The sequence below is a fragment of the Euprymna scolopes genome, chromosome 3 (genome assembly GCF_053919585.1).
Source record: "Euprymna scolopes isolate OS-2025 chromosome 3, ASM5391958v1, whole genome shotgun sequence".
NCBI classification, from domain to species: domain Eukaryota; kingdom Metazoa; phylum Mollusca; class Cephalopoda; order Sepiida; family Sepiolidae; genus Euprymna; species Euprymna scolopes.
Genome location: NC_136484.1, coordinates 25,061,530 through 25,085,146, shown reverse-complemented (window position 1 = coordinate 25,085,146; position 23,617 = coordinate 25,061,530). Strand labels below are relative to the sequence as shown.

The 23,617-nt window shown below is 34.2% G+C and overlaps 1 protein-coding gene across 1 annotated transcript in view; it reads left to right on the top strand.

Annotated features, from left to right (window-relative positions):
* The window catches only part of LOC145253731 (exosome complex component RRP45-like), a 285,110-nt gene that overhangs the window by 157,371 nt on the left and 104,122 nt on the right, over positions 1–23,617 (top strand). Inside the window, exons 5-9 of the mRNA XM_080112961.1 lie at positions 4,684–4,781; positions 8,881–8,920; positions 14,976–15,058; positions 18,466–18,598; positions 22,429–22,517. Of these exons, the coding sequence (XP_079969087.1) occupies positions 4,684–4,781; positions 8,881–8,920; positions 14,976–15,058; positions 18,466–18,598; positions 22,429–22,517 (443 nt within the window). The remainder of the gene's footprint in view (positions 1–4,683; positions 4,782–8,880; positions 8,921–14,975; positions 15,059–18,465; positions 18,599–22,428; positions 22,518–23,617) is intronic.

The following is a 23,617-nucleotide window of genomic DNA, read 5'->3' as shown; positions in this document are numbered from 1 at the left end:
GAAAATTGAATTAAAAAAAAAGGAGTCTATGTGACAAAAAAACAAACTGTTTCACTGTCAATTTTGATTAAATTGGAGAAGGGACGCTTTCTCGATTAGGCCCAATTCAAGACCAATTTAAACAGGCGCTGGGCTACTGTATGCAATCTGTGTAAATTTTTACCACCTTTTCTCTACATATTAATTGAAGCATGATTGTTTTAATTTTTTGCCAAATAAATTGAATTGAATTTAAAAAAAAAAAAATAGTCTGAATAATACATGTTTAATTGGTTTTAATTTTTATTTTCTGATCTTTTAAACTTATAGCTTTCATTTATATCTTATTATGAACCCATCTTTGGACGGGTATTCCAACTATAAAAAATTGTCTTCACGTTTTTTTGATAATTTGCAAAAGAATATCCAAGCTTGTATATATGTATAATTCAGATTGTTGTTATTCAGCCAGTAGTTGCCCAATTCCCTTCGACATTTCATGCTAAATGACATTTCAATTAAAATTAGAGGATAAGTTTTAATGAATTATTAGCGATGTTGATGAACAGTAAATGCATTATCCATCATGCGTTTGTTTTAATGAGGCATAATAAGGCAATGTCTGCTTACATTTAAGCAGAGGAGTCACAAATACGTTTGATAACCTTTTATTTTACATTAAATGACCAGACATAAAACTGAATCTTCTTGCACTTTGACTTCTCACGTTCAGTATCGTGAAGTAGGTTATTGCAGGATTATTTTCAATCTATCTTAACCTTTTTAAGCCTATTTCTCCCCAGGGTGTTATCTGGCTCCATACATTCTGAAAAGTTTAATTCCTTTGAGTAAACACATATAATAGTATGTTCCCCACCCCCCTCTCTCCACATACACTTTTTATTATAAATTTTTCCAATTTTTGGAAAATGCAGGATTTGAAGTGGAAAAAAAAAAGCAATAATACTTATCAAGTTGAATATGTTAAAAAGAAAAAAAAATTGTATATTTGTTACGATAGATTTAGTCTCCTTCAGCTATTGGATTCACATAATTTTGACCAATGTAACGTCTGACCTTCTCCGAGTGCATCTCTTTGAACTTGTAAATTTTTGTTAAATTCAAGAATGAGAACATTCTACTCTATGCATTAAAATAAAGGTACTTTTTTATGGAAACCGCTTCAGACAAAGCATGAAGCCACTTGATGTAAAGAGCTAACAAGAATGAAAGCCAATTGTTCCTATTTACTTGCCTCCACATGAGGGCAGAGTTAGACACAAGGTAGGTTTTTAATGTAAGGAAAATCCAGCTCCCCAGAAAGGGGTACTTTGAATAGGAACAAAAATAAAAATTGCCTCAATCTAGAAGGATTTTTCCTCCAATGACCGAGGTTAGAAAAGGTAAAGTGTAGTATCAGAACAGATACTACACATTGCTCCTAGCCAAAAGGATGAAAAGACAAAACAGGAAATGCATATTGATCTTAGTCTTGATAAGACTGTAGATAGAAGGAAAACAGTGAGCAGGAAGAGAGTTGCAGTTCTTGGAAAGAAGCTGCTGGAATAGGAGGACGTATTATAATGAAGTATTGATTGAGATTGTCGGACTGACTTCCTCATCTTGGTTGTTATTGTCACAACGTTTCGGCCGTTTTGCCCTCCGGCCTTTGTCAGGTGTTTTGTATCAAACTGGGGAACCGTTTGTTAGTAGTCTCAAACCCGACCCTTTATTATTATTATGGGGGTACCGTGTTCGGACTCCAGCTAGGCTTTGGGACATAGTTGCTGATTCTCTGTTTTGAATGTTACTTTTTCACTGCTTTCGTTCAGGATTGAACCCAGCACCTTTGGGTAACTGTAAACTTTGATACAACGTCTAGGACCACTCGGCCATATGTCACAATTCTTAGTTGGTTTTTGTTAATGTTAAAACTATGTTGTTATTCAAGGTTTTCTCTCTCTATCAGAGGTGTCCAAATTGCATTCAGCTCTATGCTTGGTTTGCTCAGTAGGTTCTTATGTCCGAGCATGTGAGCCGTTTCTTTAAGTTTTCTCACTTTCCAGTGGGTCTCTCTGTTTATTATTTTTACTTCATCCCATAGGGGGCGATGATCCCCGCTCTCCATCCAGACATGGTTGGCTATACCCAATTTTTCCGTCTCTCCTTTAGTTACCGTTTTTCGGTGTTCTTCCACCCTTACTTTAAGGGGGCAGCATGTTTCACCCTTGTAAACCTTTCTGCAACTGCATGGGATGGAGTATATGCAGTTTTTGGTCATGTTCTCCTCCATGCGGGGCTTCACTCGTATCAGGTGTCATCTGAGTGTTGACTCGCTCTTGAATACCGTTTACAAAAATACGAATACAAAAATACAGACAATTACTATAATGAAGTATTAAAACAACGAATTGATGGCAACCACTAGACCAACGAGTCAAACGAGTTGGAACAAAAGAAATAGGGAATAGATCAGACAATTCTGTAGAACACATATGATAATAGTATTTGTAGAAAAGACCGAGACAAGCAACATCACATCTGTGAGAGAGGTTGCAGTGAAGAAGAAAATGTGGTGCCAATCAAACCACAGACATATTCCCGCTATCCATCAAGAACCTTCAAATGATTTAGTTTGATAACACCGGTTTACAAAGAAATTTTGACAAGCACAAAAATGCCCATTTTTACCTAATTTGGGGGTCCTGAATTCAAATTTGAAATCCGTTTTTTCTCATCATTAGGTATGCATAATGTGCATTTTGTGTGTATACGGTACATAAAGACGTATATGAATTCAGGGTTAATTTTAATATTGTGAGAATTATGGCTTATTTTTTAGTTATTATGCACTGGGCTCCACACATCTGTTTTAAACCCTGCTACAATAGACTAACTGCATGGTTTAATGGCAAAAGGAAGCGGCTTTCAACTTTGCAGTACCAATCGTTTGGAGAGAGCAATGAAACCATGCAGATGATTGCTATTTTTGTTTAACTAATATAACTGGTTTCAATGAATCTTCTAGAAAAAGATCAAATATCCCAACCTTCGATTTGCTATGAGACCCGTTCCCCATTCAGATGATCTTCCTGTACCCACACATCCAGTAAATAAGGATCTTTTTTCCTCATCAGATGAAGAAATGCTTTCAAGGGAGGATTTTGCCGAGTTAATATCTTCAAAAGATATTGAGTCTACATATTCAGGAACAAGCCTCACTGGATCACGCAAGAAGACCTGAATGATCTTGCTCGTGATTTGTATATGTCAAAACGGTCTTAAACAGTGGAACCTAGTCCAGGAAGATGTAAGGATCACCAGTTTCAGGAATTGGAACAAAGACCTTGCTTCCTTTTTCGACATGGAAAACAAGTTGTGCTGCAGCACAAAATACCTTGTTTACGTGCCTTGGTTTGCCACATAATCCTTCAGATTGGCATCTTTTCATAGACTCTTCCAAGTGAAATCTAAGGTTGTTCTTCTGTACAATGAAATAAATATCCCAGCATTCTCATTGCACACTCTATCCATTTAAAGGAGTCCTATGACAATATGGAGATTCTTTTAGTAGCTTTTAAGTACAGCGAGTACCAATGAAGTCTGTTTGGGGACCTCAAGGTCATTGGTCTTCTTATGGGTATACAAGCAGACCTCACAAAGTACTGTTGTTTTCTCTGTCTCTGGGATAGTTGAGCTGTATCCCAGCATTACAAGCAGAAAGACAAGGAGTCTAGATGCACTTTTGTTCCTGGCGAACACAGCCTCAAGGAGAATCCTCTGATAGACATGAATAAGGTGCTTCTTCTTCCTCTTCATATCAAGCTTGGTTTGATGAAGAAATTTGTTAAAGCATTGGATAAAAATGGTGCTGCCTTCCAACACTTGTTTACTGTGTTCCCAGGTTTTAGTGCTGCTAAGCTCAAGAAGGGCATCTTTGTCGGACCTCAGATCTGAGAAGTACTGATTTTGAGGAGCTTCTTAACTTAAAGGAAAGGAACCAAGACCATGGGAAGCATTCAAGTCGATCTGTTAGTGGATTCCTTTGTAACACACGTGTACCAGATTACCAAGCTTGTGTTGAGAAGTTGCTAAAGTCTTATGAAGATATGGAGTGCCAAATGTCACTCAAGATTCATTTTTTCCATTCCCATTTCAACTTCTTCCTGCCAAGATGTTATCCTTGAATTGGGATTCCACTGAAACATGTATGCACATATGTAACCAATAATGTTTGTATAATAAACAGGCTATATATATATATATATATATATATATATATATATATATTGTTTTCACAAAATGAAGACAATAAAGATTGGATTGATAGCAACAAGTTGTGTATTTTCATTATACGTTACAATTGTTTTGTGATCGTTCGGACAATTTCAAACCTTATATCATTTGAAAATATTCACAATAATGGCCTCTCTTCAGACATTTAGAAAACAATATGAAATCCATTTGTAGTTCCTCTTTTAAGGAAAACCATGTTATAAAAATTTATGTACATTACTTCTAGTGTTTTACTGTTTCCCCAAAGACTTTGAGTGCTTAATGTGCAGGTGGTTCTGATAGCAGTCTCATTAAATGGCCAAACCAGGACAGTCGCAAGGAAGCAGAACCATGAAGTGCTCTTATGTTTCAAAAAGATATTTAAAAATATAATATGCAATTAACAAAAAGCAAAAATTCTCATTTCAGGTGTGGAACATCAGAGTTGATGTACATATACTTAACCATGATGGAAATATGATTGACTGTGCCAGTGTTGCAGCCATTACTGCTTTAGCACATTTTAGGTAAACTTTTCTCTTGAACTTCTGCAGTTACTTTATGATTTTTTTTTTTTTTTTTTTGATTTTTCAGCTTGAGCTTTGTAAAATAAATAAATAACACAAAAAGCTTATGTACTTATGTGTTAGGTTAAAAAGTAATAGTGCATCAAAAATTATGTAAATTCATCCAGTATTTTTTATTAAAAAGAAATAATAATCTGTGAAATCTCTCTATGGCAATGTTTGGCCTTCATTAAGATCAATGACAAAGGGAAGGGAGGTAACTGCAACTTGAATCTCGCATAACCATTGAAATAATACCGGCTAGAAAGTGTTTACTGGTAAAATTTTTATTTTTTAAAAACAAAAATACTAGACTAATTTATGTAAATTTTGATATACTGCCCTTTTTTAATCAAACATGTACATACATAATAAAGTTTTTGTATAATTATAATTTTTAAATAATGGTGTGAAACTGGAGAATTGCCAATTTTTTTTCTCTGCTTCACTTTTCAAATTGAATTTTGATGGTATTGTCGTGAGCAGGATATTGGAGTTGGAAAGTATAAGGTTTAATTTGTAGGATTCTAAAAATTCTGGCTAGTAGAATTCCAAAACTTTGGACTCTTTATTTTAAAGTCTTCCAATATTTAATCTATATGGTGATGGCCTGCGGGGACTGAGGGATAAGCAACCACAACTGATGGACTCTAGTTCTCCTTTTTGTGATGATGTTTCCAACTTTGGTGATTCTTGTGTTTCGGGTGATCATTTGGTATTGCTCACAAAATGGTTGAAGCATTTGAAGACTGCAGATGTCGAAGAGTCTCGTTCCATCAAATTATCACTCACCTCATGTCTAGACCATAAGTACATTCTTCCTGCGTTGGTCATCAGATTTGGATCACTGAGAAATGGAAGTCATTTTTGAACAAGAAAAATAACCATCTGATAGTTGTTCATTTTTGTATATAAATAATTATTTGAATAAATGTTGAAATATTGATCTAGGGAAGAAAAATGTGTGATTGTACTTTTTTAAAATAAATTTTTTTTTTTTTTCTTTTTTACAGAGGAGTCACAACTTACCAAGGCCCAGAGGCCACTTGAGGATGAGGGTTAAAGACTGTACAGTGTTCAAAAGGACAATATCATTATATCATTGCAATTGTTAGAAGTGCAAATTTGGTAAATTGGATTACTTAAGGGGAATGGCTCATCAAGAACTTGTTTACATTGGGCTTGAAGGGCCATATTGTAGTCAGCTGGAAAGCAGGTAAATGGAAGAGAGTTCCACAGGTGTGCAGTTCTTAGGAAGAAGCTTTGTTCATGGAATCTACGTTTAGGTTTAGGCACAGTTAAAGAGTTGGGGAAATTATTGATAGTGTTTACAGCCAAACAAGTGTTTCTCGTAAATGTTTGGCGAGGGGGGGACCATTTGGCAATTGCTCACAAAAAAGTTGTTGCCCTGATGAAGACTGCAGATGTTGAAGAGTCTCGTTCCATCAAATTATCATTCACCTCATGTCTAGATCATGCGTACAATCTTCTGACGTTGGTCATCAGATTTGGATCACTGAGGAATGTAAGTCATTTTTGAACAAGAAAAATAATCATTTGATGGTTGTTCATTTTTGTATATAAATATTTGAATAAAATGTTAAAATGTTCATCTGGGGAAGAAAAATGTGTGATTTTATGTTTTTTTTTTAATTGTTTTTGGATTCTTAAGTTCTCAAGTTCTGGGCAGTTTTAGTTGGCGACAGCATCCCCAAATCTGTGAGCTATCTCAGAACGATGTCAATTCCTCATATGAGCAGAAACAAATCTCTAACTTGCATTTTTCCTTTGCTTTATTGGTAATCTCTGCAACTTGTACCTCCCACCTCTCTTAAATATAGAAATTTTAATTTAATAACTTTCCTTTGTTTGTTTCTTTCTTTTCCAAAATGAAGAAAATTGTAAATTAATAACCTTTCTATTTCCTTTGTTTCTCTTTTTTCCAAATCAGAGAGAATTCTAAATCAACACTTTTTCTCTCTCTTTCGTCTCTTTCTAAAATCAAAGAGACTATAAAAAATATCTTTTGACAACTTCATCCATCAAACTATCCATTGATCTCGATGACCTAAGCTTCAAACAATCTCTGCAGAGTCACAGGTCACACCTGTTATTTGAGTATCTAATGCCTTGGAACAATTATATTTTGCATTTCTCGTTATATTTAATAAATTTGTAGACTTTTGCAATCTGACAGTACTGTCATATGTCAGAATATACCAGCAAGGCCACCTGGCATTGCCCCGGGCACAAATATCATATCATTAGTATGCACCTGCTGCAAGGAATGGCTGCATGTAAATATGAACTTAAAACCATTTGATTTCAAGCCAAGAGTCATGATTATGCAAAACCGGTGCTGTTGACAATCCAAGATAAAGGGATGAATTTTTTGCTTCAGGGTCAGTTGTCTACATGTTTTGCTTTTTAGACTGTTGTTGACGAAGAAATAAATGCTGCTAATACTAAGAGCGAATGTCTTCCCTTTTGTTGGTGGAGAGAAGGAAGAAAAATAATCTGGCTCCCTTCATGGATACTGAAAGCTAACAACTCTAAATAATTTATGTGACTGAAATTTCAGTCTGTTGATTCTTTGAAAATGAAAAAAAGATCTAGCTCAGACTCTTAGCGGTCTAATGAATTTGACTTATTCTTTACAAAACCTCTGTCCCTTCAACTGTAACTCTGATACTCTAGTAGGGAGTACACATGAAATAACAATTACTTACTAATGTGCTCCTATGAATCTGAGTAAAAATTTAAAGAAATTGTTAGAACAATAAAATTAACGATCAAAGGGAGCTAACTCCTTTTCTGTTACCTCCCTTCTTTTAACTCGGTTATTTGAGTTCTTGCATGGAAAAGCGAGAATGGCTTAATAGATGTTGACAGGCATCATTAAAAGAATTAGTTTTAATTTGAATAAATGAAGATGAAAAAATATTGTCTCTGACAGCCGTAACATACAAGCTCAAGCAATATTGGACTAAGATTGATAGCTGTAATTCTATGTCACTTTCTTGTAAATAAATGTCTACATCAAGTCAACTGCGAGTAGCCTTGTTTTCTTACACTACTTCTGTCATCAATGAGCTACACATATGCGCACATGTATCGTCTTTGGGCAAAATCTTCTGCTAGACATTAATAGTTATGATATGCCTACACTTCCATTCGTAACAGATTATTTTGCATGTGGCCAGATTTCTTAGTCAATCAAATAGTTGCACATGTGATTTACAATTGTGTAATTATTTTCTTTAGAGTAATTAATAATAGTTCAAAGTTTTAGAAATGTTATAGGAGTGCTAATATATTTTTCCCAACTCTCAAAACTCTTAATTTTGCTTCTTAAAATATAGAATAATAATAAAAAGATCAGTAAATGATATCATAGATGTTATTTAAAATGTTTAGTTTTTTATATGGAGTACATTTGCCATATTTGAGCAGGAGCTGCTCAGAGCCACCTATTCTGCCTTAAGCGTTCAAAACCAGCTTCAAAACCTAGTAGAAGATGCTCTTTTCGTTCCCTGCAATCTCTTTCTCACAGAAGAAATGTGAGCCTGTCCTTGGTCTATCATTATTTTTTCATGGCAAGTGCTCATCTGAGCTTCAATCTATGGTCCCACCTTGCTGAACCGTCACATAAAAACAGTCATCTAGCTACAAGTACTATCAACAATTTCCCCCAATCTCTATCTGTGCTTAAATTTAAACACAAATTCAAGTAACAAAGTTCTAGAACCACCCACCTTTAGAATTCTGTTCTGCTAGCCTGCTTTCCAACTGACTACAATAAGGTCATCTTTAAGTTCAGTGTAAACAAGCTCATGTTGAGCCATCTCCTTACATAATCAAATTGTACCCAATTTCCACCACTAACAATTATTACACTGTTGTCCTGGTGACCACCATACAGTCATTAGCCCTTATCCTTGTGTGGGTTTTGAGCTTTGATAAGTGATGACTCCCTTGTAAAAAATATATATATATAAATGCATTCTCTGCCTCGTACAATCTTCAAACTTTGATTTCTTTTGTTTTTATTTTCATTTAGGAGACCAGATGTAACTGTTAGTGCTGATGAAGTTACAATTGTAAGTTGAAAGTTTTTTTGTGTTTTTATTTATTATTGAACTGCTAACAATTTAAAAGGTACTGTAATTGCTGTGCTCTAAGCATTGATAACTTACATTATCATAGTAAAATATGTGAATATTTAAAAAACTTATTTCTATTAGATCTTTTTTTGTGAGTAATATAAGTTAAAAACCATCACAAATCTTTTAAGAAATAGTAACTCTTGATTAAAAAATAAAATTTTGACAAATTTTCTACTTTGACTGAAACAAATTAAAATAATAATAAAAAAATAATAGTATTTTTGGATTATTCTCATTTTGAGTGATATTTTAACATTTTGACTGATGAAACCTCTGTAACAGTCCAAGGGCGCAACGGATAAAATACCAAGTTAAATTCTCTTATAAGTGACACTCTTCTGGAGGTTGATGGTTCAATTCTTAGTGCAAGCAATACTAAGAATACAATTGTGAATTACTTGAGACTTCTACCCAGTTATGGCTGGCAGAACAACATTCTATTACCATAGATTGAATAAAGGGTCCTGTCTGAAATTCTGTTTAGATTCCATTTTGACAAAATATACGGAAAGAAGATTAGAGGCTACATAGACTGAACTGTTGTAAGAATAATACTCAAGATGAAGACAGTTTGAATGATTCAAATTTTCAATCCTCAGCTCCAAAAATAAGAAATATAAAAACCAATTTCAGAGTGTTTTTTGGCATGATTAAATACAGAACTTCCGGTACTTCTGCATTACACAGACAGCACCATTGTTTTGGTGTGTTTCTCTAACCTGTTGCCAGGTATCGCTTCTCAACTAAAGAACAGGGGACTAAGTTCATTCATTTCATTCCATTCAAATTTTTTATTAATTTAAAAATTAAAGCTATAATATATATAACTTTGTTGGCCCTTTAACAAGTACCACAACAAAATTTAAACGATTTTGTTGCAGTGACAATTTTACTTTAATATAAAAAAATGTTTTGAAAAAAAAAAAATCAAATTTTGCTTTAATTTGAAAAATGGTTCATTTATTTATTAAACTGTTAGAAAAAAAATCCAATTTTATTTTAATTCAAAAAATGTTTTTTGGGGTAAAAAAATCCAATGTTGCTTTATTTCAAAAATTGATTTATTAAAATCATATTTTCTTCTGCAGATTTTTCAATAAATGTTTTTGCAATTATATTGTATATTTTTTTTTATACAATAAATGTTTTTGTTTTCAAAATATTTTTATGTTCGGAAAAAGAATCTTATTTGTTATTTATTTGCCGTGTCATTTGACTAAGAAGAGATTAGAATTATCACCCTTAACAATATTGCTGTCTGTGTAATGCAGAAGTGTCAAACTTCCACCCAGGGGGCGATTGTCTGTTAACACATGTGGCTAAACAGATTATACTGAAGTATTTTCTGAAAACATGTTTTGTATTTTTTGTAGGGAGGTTTCATTGCCCTCCCTAGTACAGCACTTGGTTATTCATCTGCTACTGGCCAGGCTTAGTATTGCTTAACTTAAGTAATCTAATCATCATATTGCATGAATCCAAAGATTCTATTTTTTAATTTTTTTTTTAATCAATTTTCACCCCAAACAAGGCACAGTGCCACTTTGAAGTAGGGGGCTAGTATCGGGAACATAAGTTGCAGGGGTATTATGAAGGGAAATGAGTAGCAAGATGTCTGTTCACATAACACTTGAACTTCTGTATGTCAGTACAGTTGGGAAAGCAGAATCCCGGAAGGGAGTTCCAAAGTCTAGGAGTTCTGGGGAAGAAACTGTTGTAGTAGAAGGCTTTCTTACACCTACTGTGAAGGGGTGGGATTTAGCTGCTTGTCAGGTTTGTTGGGGGTATTCACGTCGAGGGAGTACAAGTGCTTGTAGTTCATCAGAGTATTCACCATTTAAAGTACTTGTAGAACAGGCAGAGCGATGCATCATTTCGTTGATCGGACAGAGGCTGAAGTCTAGATGACAGTTCAGAACCTATCAGGTTGGCAACTCTCTTTTGAACCCTGTCCAGAGAGATAAGTAGCAGATGCACCAGCCCAAATATGACAACAATACTCCATACATGGGCTAATGGTGGCCTTATAGAAGTACAGGATACTTTCAGGCATAAGTAGCTTTCTAGCATGGTAGAGAGAGCCCACCTTCTTTGCAACAGCCTTGGCAATGCTCTCAATGTATCTATTCCAGTTCATGTTCTCTGTAAACGTTAGGCCGAGGAGTTTAAAGGAAGTACTTTTGGGTAATGTGTTCTAGGTTATTGCTATTATTGGTAGTGAAGGTTTCTTGTAATTATTGAAGGAAACAAGCTTAGTTTTGGCAGCATTGAATGTGACCATCCATTTTTGTCCCCATTCCACTACAGATTGGAGGTCATCCTCTAGTGTTTCTGCCATTTCCTTAGATATGTGTTCATTTGTTTTCCCCTCATATCTGTTATAGAGAGTGGTGTCATCAGCAAATATACCCATCTCCGAAACAATTTTATCAGGGAGGTCATTTATGAATATCAAGGATAATAAAGGCCCGAGGATAGACCCCTGAGGTACTCCCGCATTTATATCATATTGTTTAGATGTACGACCATCGAGGACAACTTAGATTTTTCTCTTACTTAAGAAGGATTTAATTACATTATGTATTTTTCCAGTGATACCATATGATCTAATTTTCCTTAGAAGACAATCGTGCCAACCCTGTCAAAAGCCTTACATATATCAAAGGCTACCGCTCTACCCTCCCCTGTTTTGTCCAGTGAACAGCATATACGTTCAGAGATTAGTTAGGATATCTGCTGTGGAATGGGCTTGCCTAAATTCATATTGATTGTCGGTCAGGAGTTTAGCAGCTGTAAGGTGATGGACTAGAGCTTGATTAATTAAGGATTCCAACTTTTTTGGCGAAAAGCGGGAGAAGGCTAATGGGGCGATAATTTAATGGGTCAGTTCTTTCGCCAGAATTCTTAAAAACTAGTACCAGAGAAGCGGTTTTCCAGCAGTCAGGAAAGCAAGATTCATTAAGGCATTTGTTGTAAAGTTTGGAGAGAACTGGAGCAACCTCAGTGGAGCATTTTTTCAATAGCACAGCCGGGTTGAGATCGGATCCACATGCTTTCGAGGTTCCTAGGTTTTTTTTTGATACCATGAAGGGGTGATTTTCAAGTCATCTAGTGTGGCGTCTGTTTGCAAAGGAAAGTCATGGAGGGAGTGGTGTGCCAGGTCCAATGTGGAGTTTGAGGCAAACCAACTAGCAAGCAGGTTAGTCTTCTTGGTTGCCGTGCAAACAACCTCGTGATCGTTTGATGGTGGGGGAATTGTTGACTGGCCATTATGTACTACAGTTGTAGATTTCCCCAAAATCACGAGTTCCTAATTTCTGTGCTTCAATGCGTTTTCTGGTGGTTTCAGTGTATTCTGTCTTAACTGTTGCTATTTCTCTCTTACAATTACTTCTAGCTTTTATATACTTCTGTCTGTTGAATCTGCGGTATGCATGCTGCCTTTGAGCAATGGCAGCTGCGCAAGCAGAAGTAAACCATTGGGGAGACTGGGGCTTGCTATAGAATTTCCGTGTGCTTCAATTACAATTTTGAGCCAATCAGGGGTCTCATTTGTGCACTGTTCAGCTGGAAGAAAAGATATTTCCTCATAGGGCATCTCTGATGAGATCCCTGATGGCTTCCCAGTTAGCCTTTTTGTAATACCTTGTTGTTTTGAGCAGTGGGTCTTCAGTTTTGGGTCGAGAATTAAGGGCGATTTCTAACATTATCACAACGTGATCAGCATTCCCGAGTTGGCTGTGGGCATTCGTTATACAGTCATCGGGAATTGTGGTCAGAAATAGATCTAGAAGTGAGGCATGCTGATCTTTCTGGTCTGGAAAACATGTCGAAAAAATAACTGTCTGTGATAGGGAATGAGATATAGAGAAGCTATGTGTTATCCTACCAGCTACGCCTGTGTAAGTAGAGAATCTAAGCCAGTTACTGTGGTGGACATCAAAGTCCCCAAATACATGTACTTATGCGCTAGTATTGGAGGAGAGTGCTATATATATATATATATATGCTATCAGAGACTTTGTTTATTAGAGTACAGTCCTGGGTTGAGGGGGAGCGGTAGAGAAAGTACAAGTAGCTAATATTATGTTGCATGTTTAGTCTGAAGCACATTCTAGTTTTGTTTCTCTAGTCAGAGGGAGGGTGTTACAAATATAGACTTCAAGCTTGTACATATGTCTGTCTGAGTCCTTACGGCAGAGAGGGAGATAACCAGGTATATTAAAGTGGTTAGAGGGAATGAAGGAGCGTAGGTTAGTTTCACTTAATGCTAAGATATCCGGAGTGTTTACTAGGAGAAATGATTCAACATCATCTAAGTTCTAAGCCCACGGATATTCGTAAATGCAAGCCTCAAGGGAGGAGGCAGGTTGGTTTTCTTTGAGTTTGTTCCTGGTTTAAACGTAATTTTAGATTGAACTGTCATTTCATTTTATTTGATTTAAAGGTTTTAGTTAGGGTGAGTGAGGGGTGCTGGACAATGGTTGTGCAGAATATCAGACATGCAATACAAATAGACCATCAGCTGTCTCCGCACCTATAGGATTGCGGCCTCAGGAAAGCCCACTGGGGATGAGTGCAGGGTCTCTTTCCATGCGCGACATGGCACTACAAACATTCCGATATGATACAATTGTTGATGGAGCAGCCGCTCTAAGTGCTACTAAAGAGTTAGGGCACCTGTACTATGTCGGAAACAGCAGCCAGGAACTGTCAATCCAGTACCCTCAACCCATCAGAGAAAAGTCAGCCCAGTCCAAGTGTACTGGCATATATGGTACTGAAGCACCCCCACAGTGTCCAGTTTAGGGGGAAAAACAGCTTTCATTGCCCTAGTCAGGAAACAAGGTCGACTACTGGGTGATTCTGTCGAGTCCCTGTGATAGCACCTCTACGCCTGGCTAATAGGCAAAGAAGGAGTATGAGAGCCGGGTGATAGACAGTGCCTATCTCCTCCTTAAGCAGTTTAGGTTTGCCAACTGGTAATTTGTTTGAGTCACCAGTTCTACGAAGGTTGTCGTCCGGGTCTGAAGAGGCCTCCCTCCCCTAGGGTTAGCTCCAGAGTTTTCCTTCTAGACGGATGATCTGGGAAGATCTATGAGTCCATCAGCACCGAGAGGGTTCGCCCCGCACCTGGGTCCTAAACCAGGTATTTTTGCGACCCCGTATGGGTAGTTAATGTTAATCGGTTATTTAGTAGTTTATATATCTACTGAAAAGTTACACTCCTCGAAGTGATTAAAAAGAAAATTACTATGCTTTTCATTTTTATTGTTAATGGAGGAGAGGATAAGTAGAAATTCATGCAGTGGAAGCAACTAAATTTGTAATAGGATTGCTGGCATTGGTTTCCCTGATATTTTTGTCATCAGAATTCTTTCTAGAAAGGCATTAGGAATTATGAGAGGAACTACTTGCCAACATGCAAGTGATTTTTGTGAAATGAGCTAGATTTGAACTTGGGACACCCAAATCGCCAGTCTGTATCGTTAACCACTGTAACCTCCCAAAGCTAATAAGAACATGCGATATCTAAACAGATTTACTGCTGTGCAAGATGAAAGATTTTAATGGTGTACGTGTGTACAAGTTATCTCCCTTTTTTTGATTTTTGGGTTACCTATTTTCATGCTATACTGTTTTACACAACATTAGACTGCTATGTGTTATTGCAGCGATATTTGTGATAGTATGCAAATTTCAGGTGAAAAGAATTTTCAATGTAGTGGTTGCACCTGGCAAAAAATGAGGAACAAGGTTTTGGTCATTAAAGAAAACATTGCTATTTGCTAAATAAACACAAATTCTTTACCAGTCGAGCTTGTGTTCTTAATTTTTTACCTGATGCTACACTTACAAATGGCTTATATGTCTTTCCGTTGGCTTAACAGAATGTCTCCTTCTATTTTTACTTCCTGTATCAAAGTATTCAATCCATTGAAATTTACAATTAGAAAACATGACTTTTATTTATTTTTCTTTTATGCAGCATCCAGTAGATGAGAAAGAACCAATACCCCTTAGCCTTCATCACATGCCAGTGTGTGTATCATTTGCATTTTTTCAACAAGGGTCAGTATATCAATTTTATCAACTAAATCTTGTTATCTTGTCACTGTGCAATTATCAAGATATAAATGTGTGTGCATGTTAGTGATGAGACAATTCCAATTTTTTTCTGGATTCCGATAAAATTACAGATTCCAGTTCTTTATAAATCTCTAAATATTTAACTATAGAGTTGTTACTTTTTTTCCCCGGATTACCATAAAAACACACGTTAAATGTAAAGATATTTTCTCAAGCATAAGACTACATTTGTGGGAAATAATTCATAGATTTTAGTTTTACCAGTAGTTTAAAATCAAATATCGTTTTATTATTACTATCAGCAGTGGAAAATTTTGCTTTAAACAAAATTAAATAGAAAAAAAAAAAAGTTAAGAATCGTTTTTGGCATCGGAAAACGGGCACACATTTTTCTGATTCTGATATCGATTCTGATACTCATAAAAGTTCCAATTTTTCTGATTCCGATGAACGTCCCACCACTAGTACATATGAAAGAACAGAAAGGAAAAACAACTAAATACAAAAATTTAAAAAAAACAAAACGAAAACGAATGGGAGATTTGACCAGTTTAGTTCAGATCAACAAACATCTTCAGAAAGTTCAGAAAAAGTGAAGGCTTGAAATTTATTGAGAAAAAAGTGTAAAACATTGGAAAGAAGTCACGTTAATTTGAGAAATAAAAAAAATGAAATCATGAATAAATAGCCATAAACAAACAAGTATTTCATAGCTGGGGTTGGAGTTCATAATACAATCGAGAAGTATATTGCATTGTTTGAGTGTGAGTTTTGCCAGATGTTTTGTTAAGGAGTAAAAGCAACCCCTAAGGTTTATAACAAGTTAAAGTGATTCCCTTAACGCATTGTTTAATGTGTATCTAAGAAAAAATTGAAGTTTATAGAAGGCAGAACAATGCAAAGGTGTGACGGATAGACTTAAACTGACGCAGCTTAAGATATAATGGTGTAACCAGCTATGCAGTTTCACTGTTATTAATCCGATTCATGTACATATGCATAACCGTATGTATATACGTTTTTTTATACAATATTTTACATGTTAAATGGTGATGAGAGAACAATATCACCAACACAAATAACACTGACAAGATTGATCAAATAAATCTAATATATAAGCGGCTATTTGTCAATCCGTCTGTCCGTCTCCATATTTTCAAACTCTGTCTTCTCCAAAACTAAAAGTTGGGGCCTCAAATGATCAAATTTTTCATGGGCCGTTCTTTTATGGGTCTTTAGCTGGTTAAAATTGTTTTTAAGGTGTCAAAAAGGGGTCTAAATTGAAAAAAATCGTTAAACGTTTTGTACATTCATCTTAGTTTATTTTAAATTTTTCATTAGTTTATATGCATGACACATTGGTACAGTGGTAATGTTATCAGCTTTGAATCCTACAGTTTCTGTTTCAATTCTTGCTGATGGCACCTAAATACTTTTTTTTTTTACTTTTGAAATCACATCTCTATATGAAATCTGGACAAATGAAACTATCATATTTATGTGTATTGTAAGCCCACTTTTTACAATAAAACCAAATGAACAATGACTTATTAATAACTTTTGATGAAATGTAATTTTTATAATTGAGTGAAGTTTTTATTGTGATTTTCAGATGAATAATTCATGATCCTTAAATTATGCTCTCAAGCTTCTTTAATGTCTCAGTTAATGAATCTGACTCGTATTGCAAGGACTCAAAATATGAACAAACATTCTGTGTTTCCTTATTTATATAAACTCCTGTTTTAAACATAAAAAATATCTGTGAATTTATGTTTTTGAACTCCTTATTTTATCTATATTTATCATATAATATTTTTCTTGTTATCTCACATTTGAGTTTTAGCTAAGAAAAATTTTTCCTTTAAAATGTTTCTGTACCCCCACCAAGCAAAAACAAAAGATTATAAAAATAAATCTATGAAAGTGAAAATGTGTGTGTGTACATTTCCCTTCCAAATAACTCTGTAAATTTTTGGTCTAGAGACTCGAGATTTGACATAAGGAGTATTGAGATTTGGGAAAATCTTTTTAATCAGTCTTCAGCCAGAAATTTGGCTGTCAAGGGATCAAAGTGTAACGATTTGATCTTTGAAAACTCTACCAAACTCCTCCGTAAATTTTGGGTCTAAACACTTGAAATTTTAAATGTAAGTTACTTGGACATGGATCGAACTTTTTAATTTGATTTGAGCCAAAACAAATGTTAAGGGGTCAAAATTGGGGTCAAAGTTAAAAAAAAAAAATTGACCCTTACGGTCTCTACCAAATTACTCAGCCAAATTTCTGGTCTAAACATTTGAAATTTTACATAAAGGATATTCAGAGATAGGGCAAGCTTTTTAATCAGTTTGGGTCAAAAATTTGAGCTGTAAAGGGGTCAAAGTTCAAAAGATTTGACTTTTGCAGTGTCTAGCAAACTACTTAACCAATTTTAGGTCTAAACATTTGAAATTTCTACATAACGGGTATTCAGCCATGCGGCAAGCATTTTAATCAGTTTTGGGGTGAAAATTTGGCTGCGAAAAGGTAAAAGTTGAAAGAGTTAAGCTTTGCAGATTCTACCAAATTCCTCCGCCAATTTTGGGTCTAAAGACTTGCAATTTTAGATGTAGGTAACTTGGACATGGGTAAAATTTCGTATTTTGATTTGAGACCAAAATAATGTTAAGGGGTCAGAATTGGGTGAAAGTTTTTAAAAATTTACTTCTGCGATCGCTACAAAATGACTCAGACAATTTTTGGTCTAAACACTTAAAATCTTACATAAAGTATATTCACACGTAGGGCATGTTATGAACAGTACATAGAGCCTGAGCGAAGCCGGGCTGGAGTGCTAGTAAATAAAAAAACTCGAACCGTAAATCATTTACATTATTTAAATCCGATCATTTCAGAAGTACATTTTTTTTATTAAATTAACATCTACAAATATTAAGTAACCTTCAACTTGAAAGATTTATCTAAAGTTTCAAGGGAGGTAACTTTGTTCACTAATTATTTCCCCTATTCTTCAATATAAATTGAAATATTATATGTTAAAACAAACATTTTTTGTTGTTTCTTTTCAATTTTGAATAGAGGCAATCTGACACTTCTAAATCATGAAATTGTAATAACTATTTTATTTTATATTTCTTTGAATTTTAAATTTTTCATTGTAAAGAAGCTAAAAAAAATAAAACGTGTTAAATAAATAAGAATGAGTCAGAGAATTCAAAAAAATTCTCAACCTGATTATTTAATGCAATATTCATTTTTATTACTTATAATAGAAGACTTATCAAAGTAAAACTTTTACAAACTTTTTGTTATTTGTTTTTTTTTTTTAATTTTTTGCTTTATTTATTGCTTTTTTATTTTAAAGTTAAAAATGCGTTTGTTTTCAGAAAGTATGTTTTGGTTGATCCAACGGATAAGGAAGAAAAAGTGATGGATGGTAAAATGGTAATTGGAATGAACAAACACAGAGAAATCTGTACGTTACAAATGGCAGGTGACATGCTTCTTATGGAAGATCAGGTTATTAGATTTCTCTTATATATTCTTATCTGTTTGATACTTGCCCAGTGAGGGTTGAGGATATCCTGGCCAGGTTGCATAAAGAGAAACGATATGAGAATTATTCAATTAATGTAGTAATACCAAACGATGTACCGTTTAGCACTGGACAAGGTACATTCTACTATTTAATCTGACAGTCATAGTTTTTAAATTAGTAATTAGTAAATTTCTCCTACGTCAATCAATATAAAACTTTTATGACTCGATTAAAAATAAACTTTTCTTTAAAATGGTATTTTAATATTTTTGTTGTGATATTTCAAGAAATTGCAATTTAATTTTGCCTATTAACAACGAAACATGCTGTCATGGCATGTCTGCGAGCGGTAGATGATTTTTCAGATGCACACGTTTTAGGTCTGTCTCATAATATAAATACTCAACATGAAAGTTCTACTCGTACTTTGTTCCATTAAAAAAAAATTGTCGCAGCTTTCTTTTTTTTTTCATGTTTTGATTTAAAAAGAAATATGGGATGAAAAAATGAACGAATCTCTCAGTAAAAGAGAGTTGTCTCCCTCTGCACAGTGAATTATTGTAAAACAGTGCCGGTCAAACCTTTAATGATACTGTGATAAGTGGTCTTTCCAAGCTTGCCAACAGGCACATGACAGAGTAATCTGAATTTCTAAAAAGGACATTATTCTTGCTTCATTCTTCTTCTCTCTGACATTTCTGACACTTAAGAAATCTGGTAGAAATCTAATTAATCCATTTTTTTTCAGATTTACAGTAAATAGAGATCCTTTTCTTTTTGATAATCTTCAATTGGGGAAATTGCTTATCTGACTTATTTATACAATACTATTTTCTTAGTATGCTGGTATTTGTGTAAATTTGTGACGTTGTCTTCAAGTCCAGCGTAAACAAGTTCTTGATGAGCCGTTCCCCTTAAGTAATCCAATTTACTAAATTTACACTTTTAACAATTACTATGATATTGTCCTTTTGACCACTATACACTCTTTAACCCTTATCCTTGAGTAGCCTCTGGGCCTTGATAAGTGGTGATTCCTTTGTAAAAAACAAACAAAAAGAACAACACATTTCAGGTGAAAACGTTATTACATATGTAGAGGACAGGATGGCTTATTTATGCAATTGACGATCCCATCCTCATGTAGTTAATGAATGATTAGTGAATGAGAAGCAAGTGTCGCATAAGGAAGAGACGAAACATACCAATATATGATAGTGAAAGAATGTAGATTTATTTACATAAAAATACATAGAGATAGTAAAAATAAGTTTGTTGGGAAGAGAGGATTAAGTAACGTTACTTGCATTTAGTTTTTGGTGAGAAGCTGATGATAGGTCAGGAGGCTGGTTGACTGGCCATGCCAACCAGCACGCTCTTTTGTCGTTTGACTTCTTGAGAATTCAGCGAAAAGAGATACAGTGCAGGAAGTGATGTGGCTGTGTCGCTCTCTGGTTACCAGAGTTAAAGGGCAATAATCGAATGAGCCTGGGAATTTCAATTCCCATACATACTTACATCTCATGTTACAATTAGTATAAATTGTCAAAATTACAAAAAATGATCCAGTAGAAAAATAATTGCAAGTAAAAATAGAATTTCTCAAATCATTGAGTTTTGTTGTGTGTTTTAATGTGGAAGAATTGTGCGACCAATTCAGTATGAAAAACTGACTTATTTCCATAGACTTTAATGAAGGATCTGCTATGTTTAAACATAGCATAATTGTGGATAAGCTTTTGTTAAAAAAATTCATCTAGCACATCTTTTACTGGATCATTTTTTGTAATTTATACTAATTTTAACATGGCATGCATGTAGGTAATAATGTTTTAACCTGAAATGCTTTGGTTTAAAAGATCAATCTATACAAGCACTAATTTATTTATTAATAACACTGGTACAGTGGACAAATGGATATGCTAAAACATGATGCTATTTGATTCTCATCTTAGGACACAAAATCTTTTTTAGATATATAATTTTTAAATCCTCATCAACTTGAAGCCAAAAGAAAAAATAAATGATCGACATTTTTCTTATTTTAAAGAAAGTGCTTTTTAAAAAATTTTTTTTTTTTTTTTTCATTTATTCAAAACCGAAATAATTTGCTTTTCAGTCACGTTAATAATTAAAGTAAAAATACTCCCACCAAAGTCAGGAATAATACTTACATATTCTTAGTGAGTTTTTAACATTTTTTTTTTAAACAAGATAATTGGAATTTTGGATACAAATTTATCAGCTAATTTATTTAATATTCCTCTCTGAGCCATCTTTTATTTTAATTAATAACCCTATTCCAAACTTCAATAGAAAAAAAACAAAACAAAAGAACTACAAGACAGTCTACATACATGAATTTAATCTCACAGAATGCATAAGAACATACTGATGTAAAAATTTCATCTATATAGAATTATTCACGTTTGTTAATTGATCCAGTATCAGTTTTTTTCTAAGTTGCATGAAAGCTGATTTTGTTGTAATTTTAATGTTATTTTTTAAGCCTTGTTATGTTAGCAGTTTTTAATACTAACAAAAATTACATTTCTTTCCATCAATTTTGTCTGTTTATTATTTCTATCAAGGTTAAATTTTTAACTATGTTTCTATGTGTATAGCATAACATATATATCGCTTGATGAAACGTCTTGGCCAATTTTCGTAGCAAGTGCTCGTCTGAGCTTCAATCTATGCTCCCCCTTGCCAGGCTTTCACAAAAAACACTCGCCTAGCTACAACCACTATCAACAATTTTCCCCCTCTTTATCTCTTCCTAAATCTAAATGCAAATTCCATGAACACAGCTCCTTTCCTAGAACTGCCCACAGGTAGAACTCTGTTCCACTGGCCTGCTTTCCAACTGACTATGGTCGTCTTCAAGTCCAATGTAAATAAGTTGACTCCCTTGTGAAAAAAAAAAAAAAAAAAATGAAATCGTCACCAAACTGAGTCAAGATATCAGTCATGATCTAACTTTAGATTAATTTAATTTTAGAAAGTCTGTCAAAGGTCAAGGTTACAAAAAGGTAAAATGTTACACTTTTGGTCATAACATACATTCTATTCATCATAGAGACTTGATACTTATATTGTAGTGAATTGAACCCTGCATTTTATTCATATTCTGTTGCCATATCTGGGCAGGAGCTGCTAAAAACAGCCTATCCTGCCTTGACAGAGTACAAAATAGACTTCATGGCTTAGTGGGGGATGCCCTTTTCTCTACCCTGCAACCTCTCTCCCACAGAAGAGACGTTGTTTTATCGTTATTTCCATGGCAGGTGCTCATCTGAACTCCAATCTCTGGTCCCCCCTCGGCAATCTTTCACGAAAAACACCCGTCTAGCTGAATCCACTGTGAAAAATTTCCCCCACTCTATATCTGTGCCTAAATCAAAACGTGGATTCCATGAACAAAGCTTCTTTCTTAGAACTGCATGCCTGTGGAACTCTGTTCCGTCTGCTTGCTTCCCACCGGACTACAACTTGGATGTCTTCAAATCCAATGTTAACAAATTCCTAATGAACCGCCCCCTTAAGTAAACACTTCATCAAATCTCCACACTAACGTAATGTACTTGCAATAACCCCTATCCCTGAGTGGCTTCCGGGCCTTGATAAGTGGTGATCACTGTGTAAAAAAAAAAAAAAAAAATTAATTGTAACAAAATTGTTTACATTTGACGTTTTGATAGAGTTTCGACTTATGTTTTTGCACAACTGACTTATCTTTTTTTTGTTTATAGATTCATCATTGTTTTAGGTTTTCTTACAGTTTTATTTATTAAGTATGTTTTTCTTTCAGATTTTACGTTGCTCTAATATTGCTGTTGTTAAAGTCAAGGAAATTTCTGACCTTATCCAAATAGCACTGGAAAATGACAAAAAAGCAAGGTAAGGGAGATAACCACGAAATATATTTACAAAAGTTGTCGCTCTTTATTTAAAATTCGTGAAATAAAAATCTGAAAGAAAGGAAGCAATCAAATTCGCAAAGACCTAATTTTTCTGTTCAACTATTTCAAAGGATTCATATTGATACATATTTTCTCTCCTTTGTTATTTCTTGTCTTTTTAAACATTATTAAACATGGAAATTAATATTTAAATAAGAAAAATTTTCAGTATGCATCATATCATGAGTTGTAACATTTTTACTGAATTCGTTTGTTACTAATTCAAACAGTAAATATTATTTCATATTCTTAGCGCTATTTATACATTTAAAAAAATATATATATATATATATATATATATATATATATATATATATATATATATATATATATATCATTTCTCAAATAAAACTTCATACATTACCGATATTGTGAAGATGAATTGATATTTGAAACAATTATTCAACTATAATAGTAAAACATTTATTTATATTATTTGGATTCTTTGGGCTACTGTTCTCATCTTCAGCATTATTTTCACAACATTTCAATCGATGTAACTTTCGACTTTCATCAGGTGTATCTTGTTGAACTCGAGGGTGTTTTTTTTCTTCTTTTTTTTGTTTTGTCAAACTCTGGAATCTACATACAATTTTAAACTGAACTCTTTATTTAATCCACGAGGTTAGCATGCTCTCTTTCTGTCATCCATGACTGGGTAGAAATCTTTAGTAATTTGCAGTTGTATTTTAGTGTCGACCGCACTGAGAATTGAACCTTCAACCTCCAGAAGAGTGTAACTTACAACTGAATTTTGCCCAGTACTTTGTCCACTACACCAAAGGTCCTAAAATACAATCTCAAATTACTTAGAACTTTTACCCAATCATGGCTGATGAAATGAGAGCATACTGCCTCTGTAGATTCAATAAAAAGTTTTGTTCCAAATTTCATGCAGGTTCCCAAGTTTGGCAAGATACACTTGAAGAAGATTGGAAGTTACATTGACTGAAATGTTGTGCGAATAAGACTCAAGATGATATTCCAAATGATATAAATTATGAATCCTCATCTCAAAAAATTCAGAAACATAAACTT